General features: G+C 40.3%; 1 protein-coding gene across 1 annotated transcript in view; it reads left to right on the top strand.

Annotated features, from left to right (window-relative positions):
• fbxl17 (F-box and leucine-rich repeat protein 17) overlaps positions 1–16,160 on the top strand; it is a 67,762-nt gene that overhangs the window by 3,875 nt on the left and 47,727 nt on the right. Inside the window, exons 3-5 of the mRNA XM_057356973.1 lie at positions 67–189; positions 618–875; positions 1,069–1,200. Coding sequence (XP_057212956.1) covers positions 67–189; positions 618–875; positions 1,069–1,200 — 513 coding nt within the window. The remainder of the gene's footprint in view (positions 1–66; positions 190–617; positions 876–1,068; positions 1,201–16,160) is intronic.

Raw genomic sequence — 16,160 nt, 5'->3', positions numbered from 1 at the left:
CATAATCCTGCAGCCCTACATCAGGTATATGAAGAGCTTGTGTGACAAACTGTGTACCTGTTACAGGTGTTTTCTCATCTGTCGGTGAAGGAGAGATGTTTAGCAGCGTCTCTGGTGTGCAAGTACTGGCGTGACCTCTGCCTAGACTTCCAGTTCTGGAAACAAATCGATCTTAGCGGCCTTCAGCAGGTTTGTGTTTTTTTATTTATACTTAAAGGAGCAGCTCACCTTCAAAATGAAAGTTCTGTCATCATTTACACGGCCTTTTGTCATCTCAAAGCTTATGACTTTCTTTCTTCTGCAGAACACAAAAGGAGATATTTTGAAACATGTTGGTAACAGAACACAGCACAGCCCGCCATTCACTTCAACTGTAACCAATGCAATGTCAACAACATTCTTCAAATTATCTTCTTTTGTGTTCTGCTGAAGGAAGAAGGTCATACAGGTTTGAAATGACAAGAGGGTGAGGAAATGATGACAGAACTTTTTATTTTGAAGGTGAACTGCTCCTTTAACAGTTTGACAGAAACAAATGAAATGTTTGCTCAAGCTTTGTTTTCACACTTGATGAAGATTATGAATCTGCTCACACACTGTTGTGTCTCTGACGGCAGGTTAAAGATGATCTTTTGGTGAAGATCGCATCTAGAAGACAGAACGTTACCGAGATCAACATTTCTGACTGCCGGAACGTTCAGGATCACGGCGTTTGTACTCTGGCATCTAACTGTAGAGGTCTGGTTAAGTACACGGCGTACCGTTGTAAACAGCTCAGTGATGTGTCGCTCTGCGCCGTCGCCGTCCACTGCCCACTTCTGCACAAAATTCATGTTGGAAACCAGGACAAGCTCACAGATCAAGCTCTTAAACTGGTGAGCTGATGTCAGTTCCAGTACTCCAGTTGTTGAATGTAAAGTGAAGTACATGAACCTACCGAGTAAAGACTGAAAGCTAAGTCTGTCGTTTTAGCTAGCTGATATATTCACACACACGGTTCTATTAATAAGGCGTAACAAGTTGTGACGACCAGCTGGACTGAACTTCTGCTTTATGTGTTTTGTGCAGTTGGGCGAGCATTGCAAAGACCTGCGGGACGTCCATTTCGGACAGTGTTATAACATCAGTGATGACGGGCTGGTGGCGTTGGCTCAGGGCTGCTCCAAACTCCAGAGAATCTACATGCAGGAAAATAAACTGGTATGACACTCATATTTCCTGGCGTACCTGTGAAGGAGAACACACTCGTGTTGTTTTGTTATTGAGGGTCGAGTGATGCTTGCAGTCAGTGGATGAACGTGAGCAGATTGAGTTCTTCAGAGGACTTCTGTAGTCATGTGCTGGCTTCTCTCACCATCTGATTCAAGAGGTTTTGTTCTATATTTGTAGCTCCTTTTAATTCTGTTTCAGGATACAGATATGAATAGAATTGTGCGCGTGTGTGTGTGTGTGTGTGTGTGTGTGTGTGTGTGTGTGCGTGCGTGCGTGCGTGCGTGTAGATCTGACTGAATCTATGTGCACTGGAATTGAACCGTTGTCATATGATCGTTTATAGAGCAGATGTGTCAATCACAGCCAGATAGGATCTTGTTTTATAGTTGATTATATTCACCCTAATGCATCCAAAATCTTTTTTTCACGTTGATATTAAGCAAATGTGCATGCAGACATATACAGTACATGAGATATCATGACATCATGACAGAATATATCCTGAAATTAGTATCGCTTTACAATAAGGTTTCATTCATTAACTTTAGTTAATGCATCAGTTAACATGAACTGACAGTCAGCAGTATATATATATTCACATCATGTATTAAGTAAAGCAGGGCTTGACATTAACGCTTGTCCATGTTAATAAGAAAACCACTCATGGCTGAACAGTGTGACATGTAGAATTAGGGCTGCAACAACTAATCGATAATAATCGATAATGAAATTCGTTGTCAACGAATTTCATTATCAATTAGTTGGTCTGTGACGTCACTTGACGTCACGCAGTTATAAATCAAGCGCGTCTTCTTCCCTTTTAAAATGACCGTTTTAGATGTGTCTCTCCGTGCAGCATGAGCTGCGCAGTTTTGAAGTCAGACGTGTCTCTCCGTGGATGCGTCTCTCCGTGCGGCACAAGTTGTGCTGTTTTAAAGTCAGACGTGTCTCTCCGTGCAGCGCGAGGTACGCAGTTTTAAAGTCACACGTGTCTCTCAGTGGATGCGTCTCTCCGTGCGGCACAAGTTGTGCTGTTTTAAAGTCAGACGTGTTTTGCATGCATCTCTTCAAGCTGCGCAGTTTTAAAGTTTAAAGGGGAGAGGTGTTTTAAATAACAAAATTAAAGATTATATTAGTAAAACCCGATTTGTGGCGTTTGCACTTTGCAAAGTACATAATAGGCTAAATACACTGACTTGGTGGTTTATTTAGTTCAGAGGTGGGTAACGAAGTACATTTACTTGAGTACTGTACTTAAGTACACTTTTTGAGTATTTGTACTTAAGTATTACTTTTTCTGTTTACTTTTTACTGTACTTCACTACATTTGAATGACAAATATCTCACTTTTCATGTCACATATAAATTATTTCCTTGGCCGACCCTCCCCTCGCTCCCACGTTTGGGAGAGACTATTGTCAGTTGCTTCTAATATGACACACATGAATCACCTCACCAGGTGTGTTAATTATGGAGACATTCACAACATTTTGGGAGAAGGCTAATGAGTTCAGTTGTGTATACTTTTCCCATATCTGATTTACTTATTATAAGCAAAATATGTAATTACATTTTTATCAGATTAATCGAAAAATAATTGCCCAACTAATCGATTATCAAAATAATCGTTAGTTGCAGCCCTATGTAGAATAATACGAATAAGTGCATAAGACAGACCAACGTGTTTGTGTTTAGTGGGTTTTTCATTGTGCTTGTTTGTGTGTGACATTAGTCAGTGTCCGTATAACTTGATGCTATTTGCTATAGAAAATTGCAGTGGCCTTGTAGTAAATTGATAAACTGTAGTAAACACTGTAGTATACAAAAGTCACATTTATATTTAATGTTTCAAAAAACCTGTCACCACAGGTTACCGTGTGTTATTAGTTTTGAGCGGTTGTTATCTTGGAATAACGAACCTGCAAATGTCTCATCTGGCCAATCAGAATCAAGCATTCTAACGAGCCGTGTAATAATATTTGTTCATGTTAATACAAATACAGTTATTTGTTGTTCATTCAGGATAGTTCAATGTGCATTAACGAATGTTAAATGTTTTGATGTTAGTCACCATGAAACGGAAGTTGCGAATGAATTCTTTTCCGAGTGAAACGGCTTCTGAAATTAGAAATAAATGTAGGGCGGGGCTTTATTTTGCCCTTCCCTTTTTGATTGGTTTGTTGTACGTTGGGCCTGGACGGGAGGGCTAAAAATGCCTGGCCATTGGACAGTCAGTGTAGTCCAACCTCTTTTTTGTTTGTGACGTCATGTGGTGAAGAGTTGTTGTTGAGAGGAGGAGAGGAGTAATAATCACTGCAGCACTGTGTAAAACACTTACAATGTTCCTGTTTGATTGCATGGTGACTTTAAAGTAATTAGTCATTTCTAAAATGACCATGAACTAACATGAGGTTTTGTTCAGTGTTAGTTTCTGTTAAATAAAACAAACACAACTTCCTTCTTCATCTTGTGTCAGGAAGGGTTTTTCACAGGACAGTCTCGGTGCACGTGAATGTGTCTCGCAGCCAGTGGATGGCAGTGTTGTGCTGCTGTTATTGTTTCATGACGGATCTTTAGAGAGTCATTGTAATCAACACAATCAACAACACTGCATTCGATTTCTCATCTATATTTATTCAGTATATATATATTTTGGAGCATTTGTGCAAGTGCATGTTTTGACCTGTCTTCAGTACTGTACAGAACACGCTTATGGGCTCTATGCACGCGTGACTGAGAGAGAGAGAGAGAGAGGGAGAGAGAGAGAGAGAGAGAGAGAGAGAGAGAGAGAGAGAGAGAGAGGGAGAGAGGCGGAAGCCAGGCACCGTTCCGTCTGCCCATGACATCTGATTCCTCTCTCTCGCGACGGCTCGAATGTTTTTTGTGACGGATCGCACAATTGTGCAACTCATTTGCAATAAAGGGCCGTGGTGGTGTCCCCCACCGCTCGCCTCTGCTAATGGAGTAAAATGATCCCGTATCTGTCTCCTCCGATCACTGATGAATAGAACTGACGTGAAGATGCTCCTCCCAGAACAGATCATTGAAGAATTAAAGAGCTGCGAGATGTTTCTGTGTTTTTTCTGTCTGTGTCAGGCAAGCTTATTTTAGTTAACTGACATTTAAACTTTGAAAACGTTCCTGTTCAATCAAATAAACCAAAAAATTATAAAATGAGAAAAGCTTATACCAAAGTTGCTAAAACTTGAACTAAAATGAACACAAAAACAAAAAGTTTTAATATTGTAAAATATGAATAAAACTATAATCAAAACTATTATAACTCTGGTGTCACTCCTATCTGGAAATATACAAATATTCCGGAGAGGTTTAAGACGAAACAGAGATGCCACAGGAGAAGCATTTTAGCAGCAAATTTGATTTCAGTGATAAGAGTTTGGCTTGAATTTGTGTTGTTCTTGAATTGAGTCACGCACTGGTCTCTGTGATTATACCTCATGCAGACGGGCCGCACCTTTAACGACCCCAGCGCCATTAGAGCGAGATCCGGCCTCAGGGGTCGCGTGGATAAATCCAATTTTCAGCCGCATTGAGATTTACGGAGTTTCTCTTGCTCCTGCCTCCACATTTTATGGGCAAGCAGCCTGAGAACTAAAAGCAATTAAGCAGCGCGTTTAGCCAATTACCCGACTCGTGATGGTCTCCAAATCAAATCTGGAGTTGTAAGGCCAGGTTCACTCCGCTAAAGAGCCTCGGCTCTTAAATTGGCCCACTCGTCTCCTTGTCAGGTCTGAACTGCTGAACTTCACTTTACGTCAGGCTGAATGAAACGCTGGGAGGTGAGACGGCATCTGCTCCGACGTTCACGTGGAGAAATGTTCCTTTAATGCTTCTGGCTGGGCATGTTAGATGTGCTGGTCGTCTTGCATCAAGAACTTCTTAAGAGCAGAGCTTCTGGAAATGTCCAGGTCACTTTTGATCCAATCAGAAGATTCACAGTCTGTCAGCTCCAAACATTAATATCAATATAAGGCGGGGCATATTGAGTGGCTCCTCCCCCTTTTAAAACAGCCAATAAGGTTTAGTTAACCTGGATTTTGATGAGAAGCTGAAGTGCCGAATGATGTCATCAAAATGGTTGATTCGTGTTGGCAGACGTAAAGGTTGTTTAGATGATGTGAGATGTGTATTTGATTCGGTTTAATGTGTTCTCTTGTTCGTGCCCTTCACACAAACTCACATGTGCATCTGAGCTTTAATTCTCTGTGGTTTTATTTCTTATAAATCCGTGATGTAAATGAATTGTAGGTGACCAGGGGCCTCATTTATAACCATTACGTACGTGCCCTGAAAGATGCGTACACCACTTCCTACGCAAAAGACTGGATTTATAAAAACAAACTTGACGGGAAAATGCAGCAAACTCTGTCCCATGCGTATGCACATTCTGGAGACAAGAGGAGCTGGCGACACAAATGGCGAGTTTGTGAACTCAAGTCATTGCAGAAAGTAAATGTTAGAAGAACGATTATAAGTATTAATGTCTCACACACATTTAACTTCATCTCCATATGAAGAGTTTGCTTCCAAAAAGACATAACTCAGTTTTTAACATTTTTAAAAATCATGTTTCCTTTATTGTGCATTCCTAATAATATCAATCAAACCGCAGTTGGTTTGTTTTGATTTAACCCGTAAAACCTAAAAAAAATTAATCTAACTAACACAATAAAACACAATAAAAACATGACAACATAATAAAAAACATGATTTTTGCAAAATTTTAGTAATCTCATTTTGGAACCAAACTCTTCATATCATACGTTAGATCCAAATGATCATAAAGAATAAATCCAGCAGGATTATTTGCGCTTGTACGGAGTGATAATTGTTTCGATCTAAATATTTAATCCACTACATGCGTAGCCTACTGTACGCCGCCTGTACCGGTGTGAGTGAAGTTATACAGACAGAACTCTTTTCACTCCGTTTTCTCTTTTATACACACATTTGACTAAACATTTTGCTGTTTTTAATGGAGTTAAGCACTAAAGTTCAACAAAGAGTATAGATATGTATTTCTAGTGCTGGCGATGCTTTTAAACGCTTTCCTGTGCGCGTTTTAAAGTTGTAATAACATCGAGGAGTGCGAGGTGCATTATAATTCCTCTTAAACTAAACTGCAGAATCAAAATAAAAACATTTCTAGCGAGAACAATGATTAACGGTGCGCAATATTATTGTGGACGGTGGCGGAGCGGTCCATTGCCTCCACATGTCTCGTACGTCACGTGAATGGAAATGTGCATGTGGAAATGATACATCATGCACAGTTAAACTAGGCGTTGTAAGCTTTATATTTGGTTATATCGGGTGGAGATGCATGTACTACGCAGTCTCCTCCTGTCAGGGATTTATAAAGCGAATTATGCACAGGTTCTGGTTCCTTTTGTGCGCGCGCACACTCTAAAGGATCAAATCTACACAAAGTTTTATAAATGAGACCCCTGATATACATGAACATGTTTAAAGGATTTTAAATGTCATATCTTGAGATGAAGCGTGTGGAGTCGTGGATTTCAGACACTCGGTAAGAGATGGAGGGTGAACGTCTTGCGATTATATTGAAATAAAATCAGATTTCAGTACAGAAGGCCCAGACGAGACGTCTGCTTTATGAGAACGACCTCTTTCACGTCACCAGCGTGTTCAAGACGGTGGATTTGTCTACATGTCACCTGTGTTACGTGTCTGACCTTAACTGTGACTAAACACCAAACCTTTTCTTACACCTCGCATCAATGACTTCTCTCCTCACCTTTGGATGTGGGGGAAATAGGCCTGTTGTGTTTTCTCTCTCTCTGTTATCCTCTTTGAACGCCGCCGATCGATAGCGCTTTCAACTTTCTCCTGGCATCAAGACTCTTTTTGGAGTTTGATCACTTTTTAGGAGGGCAGTATCAAACCCATCGATGAGGCGGCCGGCACCTTTCATGTGTGGACGGCGAGAGAGCGATTGGCATTGACGGGCCGCAGAAAGAAGCCGTGAGGTTTTTAAATGTCACGTCCGCGAGGCGGTGGAGCGTTCTTTAAGCTCCTCGTGTGGGATTACTCCTTGAAAATGCCTGCTGGACACAACGAGTCTGTGAAAGTTCATGTGTGCAGAGCTGATTCTGCTGAGCTCTTGGCCTTTGGGACGTTCTTGCATGAGAAGATCTTTGACCGGAGGAAGATGAGTCCGTCCAGGGGGTTTTATTGGCGGTGGAGATCTTAGTTCGGTTTTATTTCCACTTGTGTTGATGATAATGTCAATAATTCAGCAGCAGTGTGTTGTTGCTGATGATGGTTTGTCACCTGTTCACAATGAGTCACAATGAGTCACAATGAGTCACAATGCCTCACTACACTCCCATTTTACTGCCATTCATTTACTAAACGAGAGAAAACACCTTTTAAAAACATGATATTGGGTCGGGGGGTTTATAGTACATTTATGTTGTACTCTAAAAATGAAGTGTTTTAAAAAAGTGTTTTATTTTTTCAAAATCATGTTTTTTTAATTGTGTTATCATGTTTTTAATGTGTTTTATTGTGTTGGTTAGATGTATTTTTTGAGTTATTATGGTTTAAATCAAAAGAAACCAACTGCAGTTTGATTGATAGTCATTGGAACGCACAATATAAAAACAAATGAGTTCTCTCATTATGGAACCAAACTCTTCAGATGTTTGCGTATCTGGACATTGTGTGTGTTGTGAAGGTCTGGTGTCAAAACTGCAGATTCAGCAATGACACTATTGTAAGCGTGGTATTGCTACTGTGAAATACGTGTAACTCTATATCATCATAATTCAGATGACAATATGGTATATGACTCCACATTGACTGTTAACCTGTGAGGGTGTTGTGATGATGTTGTGCCTGTAGGAGGCGCTCTAAGAACGTTTCTGGATCTCGATCGGTGTGTGTTTTCATATTGAACTGGCATGTACTGTAAGGAGTTTAAGGTTGAATTAAGGCTGATAAAGGTTTTACACGTTAAAACATGTGTATGTATGGAATCTTCATTCTGATTTTCCGCACATGTGTGCGTTCACTCCCTGCTTTTGCTGCGAGGTTTTGTTTTGCTGTCTTATTCACCAGAGACTGCATTTCATTTTCTAGAATTGGTCATATAGGTCTTGGCGTGCGTGGCAGGGAGACTGGCACAGAATGAATTCATTCCTCTTCTGTAATTGAAGGAGCTAAAGGGAAGCGAGAGGGAGCACACGCTTTCTGAAATCATGCCGGAGGTCCTGTCTGGAAAAGACCTGGAGCTTCATGAATATTCCCATGAAGTGTTTTTTTTCTTTTGGCTGTGGTTTACTCGGATGGACTGAATGATGTGTGTCATTGTTAAAGAGGTTTTATCCCAGCTGTTAAACACATAATGGTGAATGATAAACAGCTGGATAATGTTACGTCTGTACTCAACGTAGAGTTTTGCTTGTATGGTAATGAATCTTGTTCATTGTGCTCTGAAAACACTGTAGAAGTCAAAAAGAGCATTTGTTGAAACTAAAGGGAATATTACATTATAGTAACGTGATCATGAAAACGACATTTTTACCATTTAGCCACAAAATACTTGATTAACAGCAGACCTTAAGGAATAATGAGCAGCTTTAATAATTGTTGTTTTAATGGAAATTTAACACAGAAACCATTTTTTATTGCGGAGATCGTGTCCATTCCAGATTCTCTTTCCAGATGTTTCTGGTGAATTTTAAGGAAACGTGTCATATAGGTGTTTTATTTGATCTCCTCGTGTTATTTTCTTTGATGAAATGATATAATACAGTATGAGAGTCAGTGAAACCCCTCACCCCCAGCGACCCGTGGAGCTCATTACCGCCGCTCGCTAGCAGGAATAATGAATTAGTTTAATAAGAGCGGCGGGTCGATGTGTTTAATGAAGGTGTGACAGACACACGCTGCATTAACCAGACGGTGATGTCACCGAGGTCACGTGACCTCCTGCAGGTCAACACTTGATCTTCTGTGTCAGGATTTTGACATATTAAGGACAGTCATAGAGAACCTGTCCTCGTACCCCCTCCTCACGTCACACAGAGAGGCTGATATGAGATATTACACTGATGTCTAATCGATTAATGGTGCACTTAGAAGAGAGAATTAACAGCATCAGACATCCAGAGAGAGGCAGTATTTATAAACTCACCTCAGACGGCCCGTGAACCAGACGCAAAAACACCTTCATTACTGCCCTTTCCACCCCTGAGGTTTGTTGTCTAGTGTAAGTGTAGTATTGTGAGCTGAGGGGGTCGTTTCTGTTTGTACTGCAGATCTTTCATGTGCAAGTCATTCACTGCCTTCAACATGTGGTGTGAAGATGATTTGTCTGGATGTGTCACACTGCTTCTATTGGTATAGATCAGATAGATTTTGATCTGCATGTTTTGAAAGCATTTTCATCGTTGAATGGTGATTTGATTTGCGTTGTGTTGTGTTTGGTGAATCTGAAAGACTTTTTCAGTCAAAACTCTTCATGACTGAGTTTAGTTCTATATCTACATGTTTTTCACTGGATCTTTTATCTCTGTTTTTATTCTTCTATTTGTAATTTTGTATCATCATTTTAAAACTGTTGTGTATCATGGGATTATATTTTTTATGTCTGTTTGTCAGGTTTACAGTTCTATCGACGGTTTCAAAGCAATAACATAAACAAACGTTACAGCCCATGCGCATGTTCGTGGACTGCCCTTAACTACCTGTACACATTCACAAACAACAGAGCGCCTGTAGATTAATTCTGATAACAATCAAAAGAAACCCAGAAGCGTTAATTGGCTAAACTTGTCTCTTCATTATTTTGAATTTAGACTGCGATACCAAGCTCAACCGCTATATGTCAGTGTACCATACGCTTTCTTTAAATGCGACCGAACTACACGAGCCATTCAACAAATTGTTTATTTAATAAAATAAACATACAACAAAATTCAACAAATTGTTTATTTAATAAAATAAACATACAACAAAATTCAACAAATTGTTTATTTAATAAAATAAACATACAACAAAATTCAACAAATTGTTTATTTAATAAAATAAACATACAACAAAATTCAACAAATTGTTTATTTAATACAAATGTTATACAGTAAAATAATAATATAAATTAATAATAACATAAACTAGTAAAGTTCGAGTACAAACTTTATGTTGGCTTGACAAAGCCTGTCCTGAAGAGTTTGAAATAGTTTGAAAGGTTTTATCGATTAAACTTATCGTAAAACTTTGTTCTCATTGTTCTGATGCTGATGTAGGTCTGGCTAAACGGTTGCTAAGGTCATGGGTTTGGTTGCTATGGGCGTGGCTTTGCCAGCTGGCAACTGATAATACTTTGAGCCACAAGTGAAGCGAGCCAACCCCCATGTCTCTACAATGTTCTAAAGCAGAGATATTGGTCCTGCTAAACGGTTGCTAAGGTCATGTGTTTGGTTGCTATGGGCGTGGCCTGGTAGCTGGTAATTGATAATACTCCAAGCCATAAGTGAAACGAACCTAACCCTATTTCTCTAAGATGTTCTGATGCAGAGATATAGGTATTGCAAAACGGTTGCTAGGCTAACCTTTTTGGTTGCTATGGGCGTGGCTTAGCATCTGCCATTTGATGATACTCTAAGTTATGAGTGAAACTAACCAATCCCCATGTCTCTACGATGTTCTGATGCAGAGATATATGTATTGCTAAACGGTTGCTAGGCTAACCTGTTTGGTTGCTATGGGCGTGGCTTAGCAGAAGCCAATTGATACTGCTTCAAGTACCAAGTGAAACAAACCAACCCCCATGTCTCTACGATGTTCTGATGCAGAGTTATAGGTCTTGTTAAATGGTTGCTAAGTTAAGATGTTTGGTTGCTATGGGCGTGGCTTCGTAACTTAATGAAGTTTCAGGGATACTGATTGGTTGCCTGAGTCAAGTGAGCCCACCCCCTTGTCTTTTCGACACTGAGTTGCAATGATATCCATCTAGACTTTTTATAATGGGAGTCTATGGGAGTGGTTGCTAGGTTGCTGTAAATGGTTGCTATGGGCGTGGTTTAATAGCTTCATGATGATCCTGTTACACTGATTGGTTGCCTGAGTCAAATGAGCCCACCCCCTTGTCTCTACGACACTGTGTTGCAAAGATATCCATATGGACTTTTTATAATGGGAGTCTATGGGAGCGGTTGCTAGGTTGCTGTAAATTGTTGCTATGGGCGTGGCTTCGTAGCTTGAGGAAGTTCCTGGGATACTGATTGGTTGCCTGAGTAAAATGAGCCCACCCCCTTGTCTCTAAGTGGTTGTACTGCGAAGTTATTCAACATGGGACAGTTATGACGCCTTATATGGGCATGTTTCCTGTCCCATTATGGGGAATTTTGGGGGGCTCTTACGCCCCAGGGGTGCAACTTACACCCCGTTGTGAGGTAAGTTCTTACAGAGCCTGCCAGCGTGTTCCATGCTGTAAACGGGCAGATTACATATTTAAACCGGATCTTGATCACTACTGATGTTATTTAAAGCACAAATGAAATTGAATTAGCTGTTCAGCGCTATTTTCTGATTGAGAAGTTCTAAATTTGCAAGATTCTGCACCAATACGCGTTATGCATCAAAATCCATTTAAATGCCTGGATTCTGCCATGCAGTCATATGGCCCTAGTTCATGTATGTTATAGTATTGTCTTCATATTAACTATGGTAAGGGTTAAAAACACAATAGTAGGATTTTTTCTGACTACAGTAAATATTCATGTGGGCAGACTTTTTTGTAAAGCCAAAACTATATTTATAAATGCAAATATACTTACGGTTGATTTATAATGAGCCTTTGTTCTTGACTTAATTATTTGATTGATTTCAAAGGATTCTGGGATTGTTTTCTCAGTGAAGGAAGTATGCTGTGGCGCTTTAGACTGCGGCTGAAACTGGATGTGTGTTTGAAGGCGGCACATGATGTCTGGAGTTACTGGGGTGGGTTTTGGAAATGTTTGTCTAGCCAGATGTTCTGCTCTTGATGCTCGAGACACTGCTATCACAGAGAGATGACGCAGTGAACCTATGCTCTTTGAGGAATGTGTAGGAAATGTGAACGTGCCTTCAGCTTTGTCTTATGGCGCTGCAGCTGCTGCGATCGCATGACGTGAGGACAGCGGGTATGAAGCAGTCGGGGCCGGTCCTCGAGTGATTGATTTCTCAACTCAGCAGCACATGTCGACTGACAGTCGTTCTTGATGATGAAAAGGTCATGAGTGTTATGAATTGTCAGATAAAGGTCACTGCTGCCGTGAGGCTCTCGTGTTGTTCAATCGCGGAACACTACATGAGAAACATGTTTGTAAAACATCCATTCACCTCTCAGTTCTTCTTGAAGCTGAAATCCGGCGTCACTAACCGAGAGGAGAGCAGAGGATGTTTTTTATTGAACGGATCCTCTTGGCGTCACTCATTCACTGGTGTGTTTGTGAAGATCAGATTCAGGGCATTTTTCCTTCCTTCCTGAAGCACAGCCGGAGAGAGTCTGGAATGACATCACATTCCCAAACCCATCCCAGAGCTCCTCTGACACACCTCAAACCCATCAGAAACCAAAACTTCATTCAAATATGACAATTCTCTCATCATTCACTCAACATCATGTCGTCTCAGATGTTTTTACCACTTCTTTGCGTCAACTAAACACAAATCATTTTTGATTCAAATGCTGTAATTTTATTGAATCTTATTGGTTCTCATCTGTGTCATGTTGGCGTATGTGTGTTTTCTCATGTTCCTTCTTTCTTTTTCTAATGCATGTTTCTTTAATATTCTTTCTTTTTCTAATGTTTCTGGTCGTATTCATCATTGCGTGTTATTCCAGATAAATACAAATCTGTTTTTGTTTTAATACACATTCTGTTTATAATATGAGTGCTGTTAGAGTTCTGATGAGTTCTGTGTGTGTGTGCGTGTGTTTGTGTGCGTATGTGTGTTAATATATCCCGGTGGGGACGTAAACCTGACTCGCACCAACTCATAGGGACTCGTGAGGTCCTCATGGGCACAAAAGCTAATAAATTGTACAGAACAATATTTTTTACAAGTCTAAAAATGCAAAAAGTGTTCTATGATCTTTAGGTTTAGGGATAGGGGATAGAATATACAGTTTGTACAGTATAAAAACATCACGCCTATGGACTGTCCCCACGGAGATAGTCAACCAAAGCCTGTGCGTGTGTGTGTGTGTGCGTGTGTGTGTAGCTGTAGAGAACACAGAACATCAATTAAACATGGATGTCTGTTGATGGAACAGTGGCGGTGTGTGGACACGATCGGTGGGTTGAGGGTTTCGATCTGGCAGCTCACTGAAGCTCCGTTGTGGAGGATGGATGTGAAGAACACTGTGCTAATGATGGGTGATTGAAAACCTGTACGTCTCTAGTGAAATAAAGCAAATGTTTTATATGAGACACATAGGCTTATGTTTTGACATCGTTCCCGTTTGATAATCACTTGTTATTCATTCACATTAAAGTGACAGTTTACTCAAACATACAACTTCTGTCATCATTTGTTTCCCCTCATGTGTTTGTAAATCTGTATGCGAGTCTTTCTTCAGTGGAACACAAAAGAAGATATTTTGAGAAACGTCTCAGTGGTTTTGTGTTCACGCATAGAACTGAATGGCGTTCAGTGTTGTTTGATGATCGACATTCTTCAAAATATCTTCTTTTGTGTTCTGAAGAAGAAAGAAACTCGCACAGGTTTGACATGACATGAGGATGAATAAATGATGAAATGTTTTTGTCTCTTTTACTTCCGTGTAAGTGTATAATAGTTCTTGATCTTTGAAATGATTGTTAAAGGGACCGTTCACCCAAAAATACAAAGTCTGTCATCATTTACTCACCCTTAGTTGTTTCAAACCTGTATAAATGTCTTTGTTCCAATGAACACAGAGAAAGATATTTGAAAAAATGTTAGCAATTTTCAGTTCTGAGACATCATCCACTACCATAGTAGGAGAATTGTTTTGTATTTTTTTGTTCTGTTGAACACATAATGCGACGTTTTGAAGAATGTAGGAAAACAAAGAGTTCTCGGACACCTTTGATCATTTAATTCTTCCTACTATGGTAGCCAATGATGTCCTGAAACTGAAAATGACTAACATTCTTCCAAATATCTTTCTCTGTGTTCATCGGAACAAAGTCATTTATACAGGTATGAAATGACATGAGCGTGAGTAAATGATGACAGAATTTTCATTTTGGGTGCACTGTCCCTTTAAGTCTTTGTGTAACATTCCTCTGCGTGGTCACATTGTTTAATCTCACCGATACCGTCGACGAGGCCTTGTTTCTTTTTTTTCTTTAGTTTTCGAGAGTGTGTTTTAGTGCCGGGCTTAACACTTTTGATGTACAGAAGTTCTGTTCTCCCAGCTGGTCTTGTTATCGTGTCAGTTAGACGCAGGTAAGTGAAAGTTGGAGTGGATTTCTCCTGCGGGGTTTGGCTGGAACGCTGCACTGCGTCTGTTGAAACCTAATACATGCACGGTCGGGAAGACACGCTGATTGAAAACTTCCTTCATTATATGAAGACGTGCAGGGAGGACGGCAGACCTCTGGTAGTAGCAGCGTTTGTCAGCTGTCTCTGTATTACTGTGCTGGGAATTAGCCAGATTTGCTGACAGAAAGCATTAAAGAGCTCATTTATTCAAAAGTCAGACGGCTTTATTTGAATGGAGCGCGGGTGCAGGAGATGGGCCGGGCCGGGCCGGCACTCCGCAATAAAACACATGATTTCATCTGTTCTGCCTGCTGGTCATGAGGAGATTGGGACGGGTTTGTTATTAGAACGTCTCCTGTTCTCGTCTTGTTGGGATGCTAACGCTCCAGCGCTCCGTCTCCTGTAAATTGGAACGTGGAGCAGCAGAGGCGTCGAGGGCCGGTGTTTTCATTTAGATCAGATTGAATTGTGCCACGGCGTCTCTTCGCAAAGTTTTCCGCAGACTAACAGATTTGATGTGTGGCAGAAGTGATCTTAATTCTCTCGTCATTTATTCTCTCATGTATGCGAGTCTTTCTTCAGTGGAACGCAAAAGAAGATATTTTGAGAAATGTCTCGGTGGTGTTGTGTTCATACAGTGGAAGTCAATGGAGTTCAGTGTTCTTTGGTTATCGACATTCTTCAAAATATCTTCCGTTGTGTTCTGAAGAAGAAAGAAACTCATTCAGGTTTGAGTAAATGAGGACAGAATTCACATTTTCAGGTGACTTTGTGAAGTTCTTGCAGACACTTCTCAACATCTATACGTGGTTTATTGGTGTTAAAGGTTTTTAGATTTATTAGTAAAGAGGTTTAGCCAGAAGCAAACCATTTCAAAATCAGTCATGTATATTCACTTGTGTTGTTCTGTAGAGCACCAGATGTGATGGATGAGATGATGCTTAAACTACACAAGGACAACAAAACCAGTGTTATGGGTCAATTTCTTGAAATTGAGATCTACACAACATCTGAAAGCTGAACAAATAAACCTTCCATTGATGTATGGGTTTGTTAGGATCGGACAATATCTGGAATCTGAGGGTGCGAAAAATCAAAATATTGAGAAAATGTCCTTTGAAGTTGTTAATCAGAATCGCTGTAGCAAATAAAGAAATAAAGAAACAGGTTTGTTTGAATGCTCTCTATGGGTTTATCGCTGTAATGACGTTGTGGAGAGTAGATTAACCCGAAAGCTTAAATTCTAAGCTAGATACCCAACTTGAGAGGGTGATTCCCAAAGAGCGGCAGCAGCGAGTGAAGTTTGTAGACGTGTTTCCTGCCATTTTTGTTTTATCCACCGTTTGTAGAACATTCATCACCCAAATCTCTCTCTCTCTCTCTCTCTCTCTCTCTCTCTCTCGCTCTCTCTCTCTCTCTCTCTCTCTCTCTCTCTCTCTCTCTCT

This window comes from Triplophysa rosa, linkage group LG17 (assembly GCF_024868665.1).
Source record: "Triplophysa rosa linkage group LG17, Trosa_1v2, whole genome shotgun sequence".
Lineage (NCBI taxonomy): Eukaryota > Metazoa > Chordata > Actinopteri > Cypriniformes > Nemacheilidae > Triplophysa > Triplophysa rosa.
This window is presented reverse-complemented; position numbering and strand designations above follow the sequence as displayed.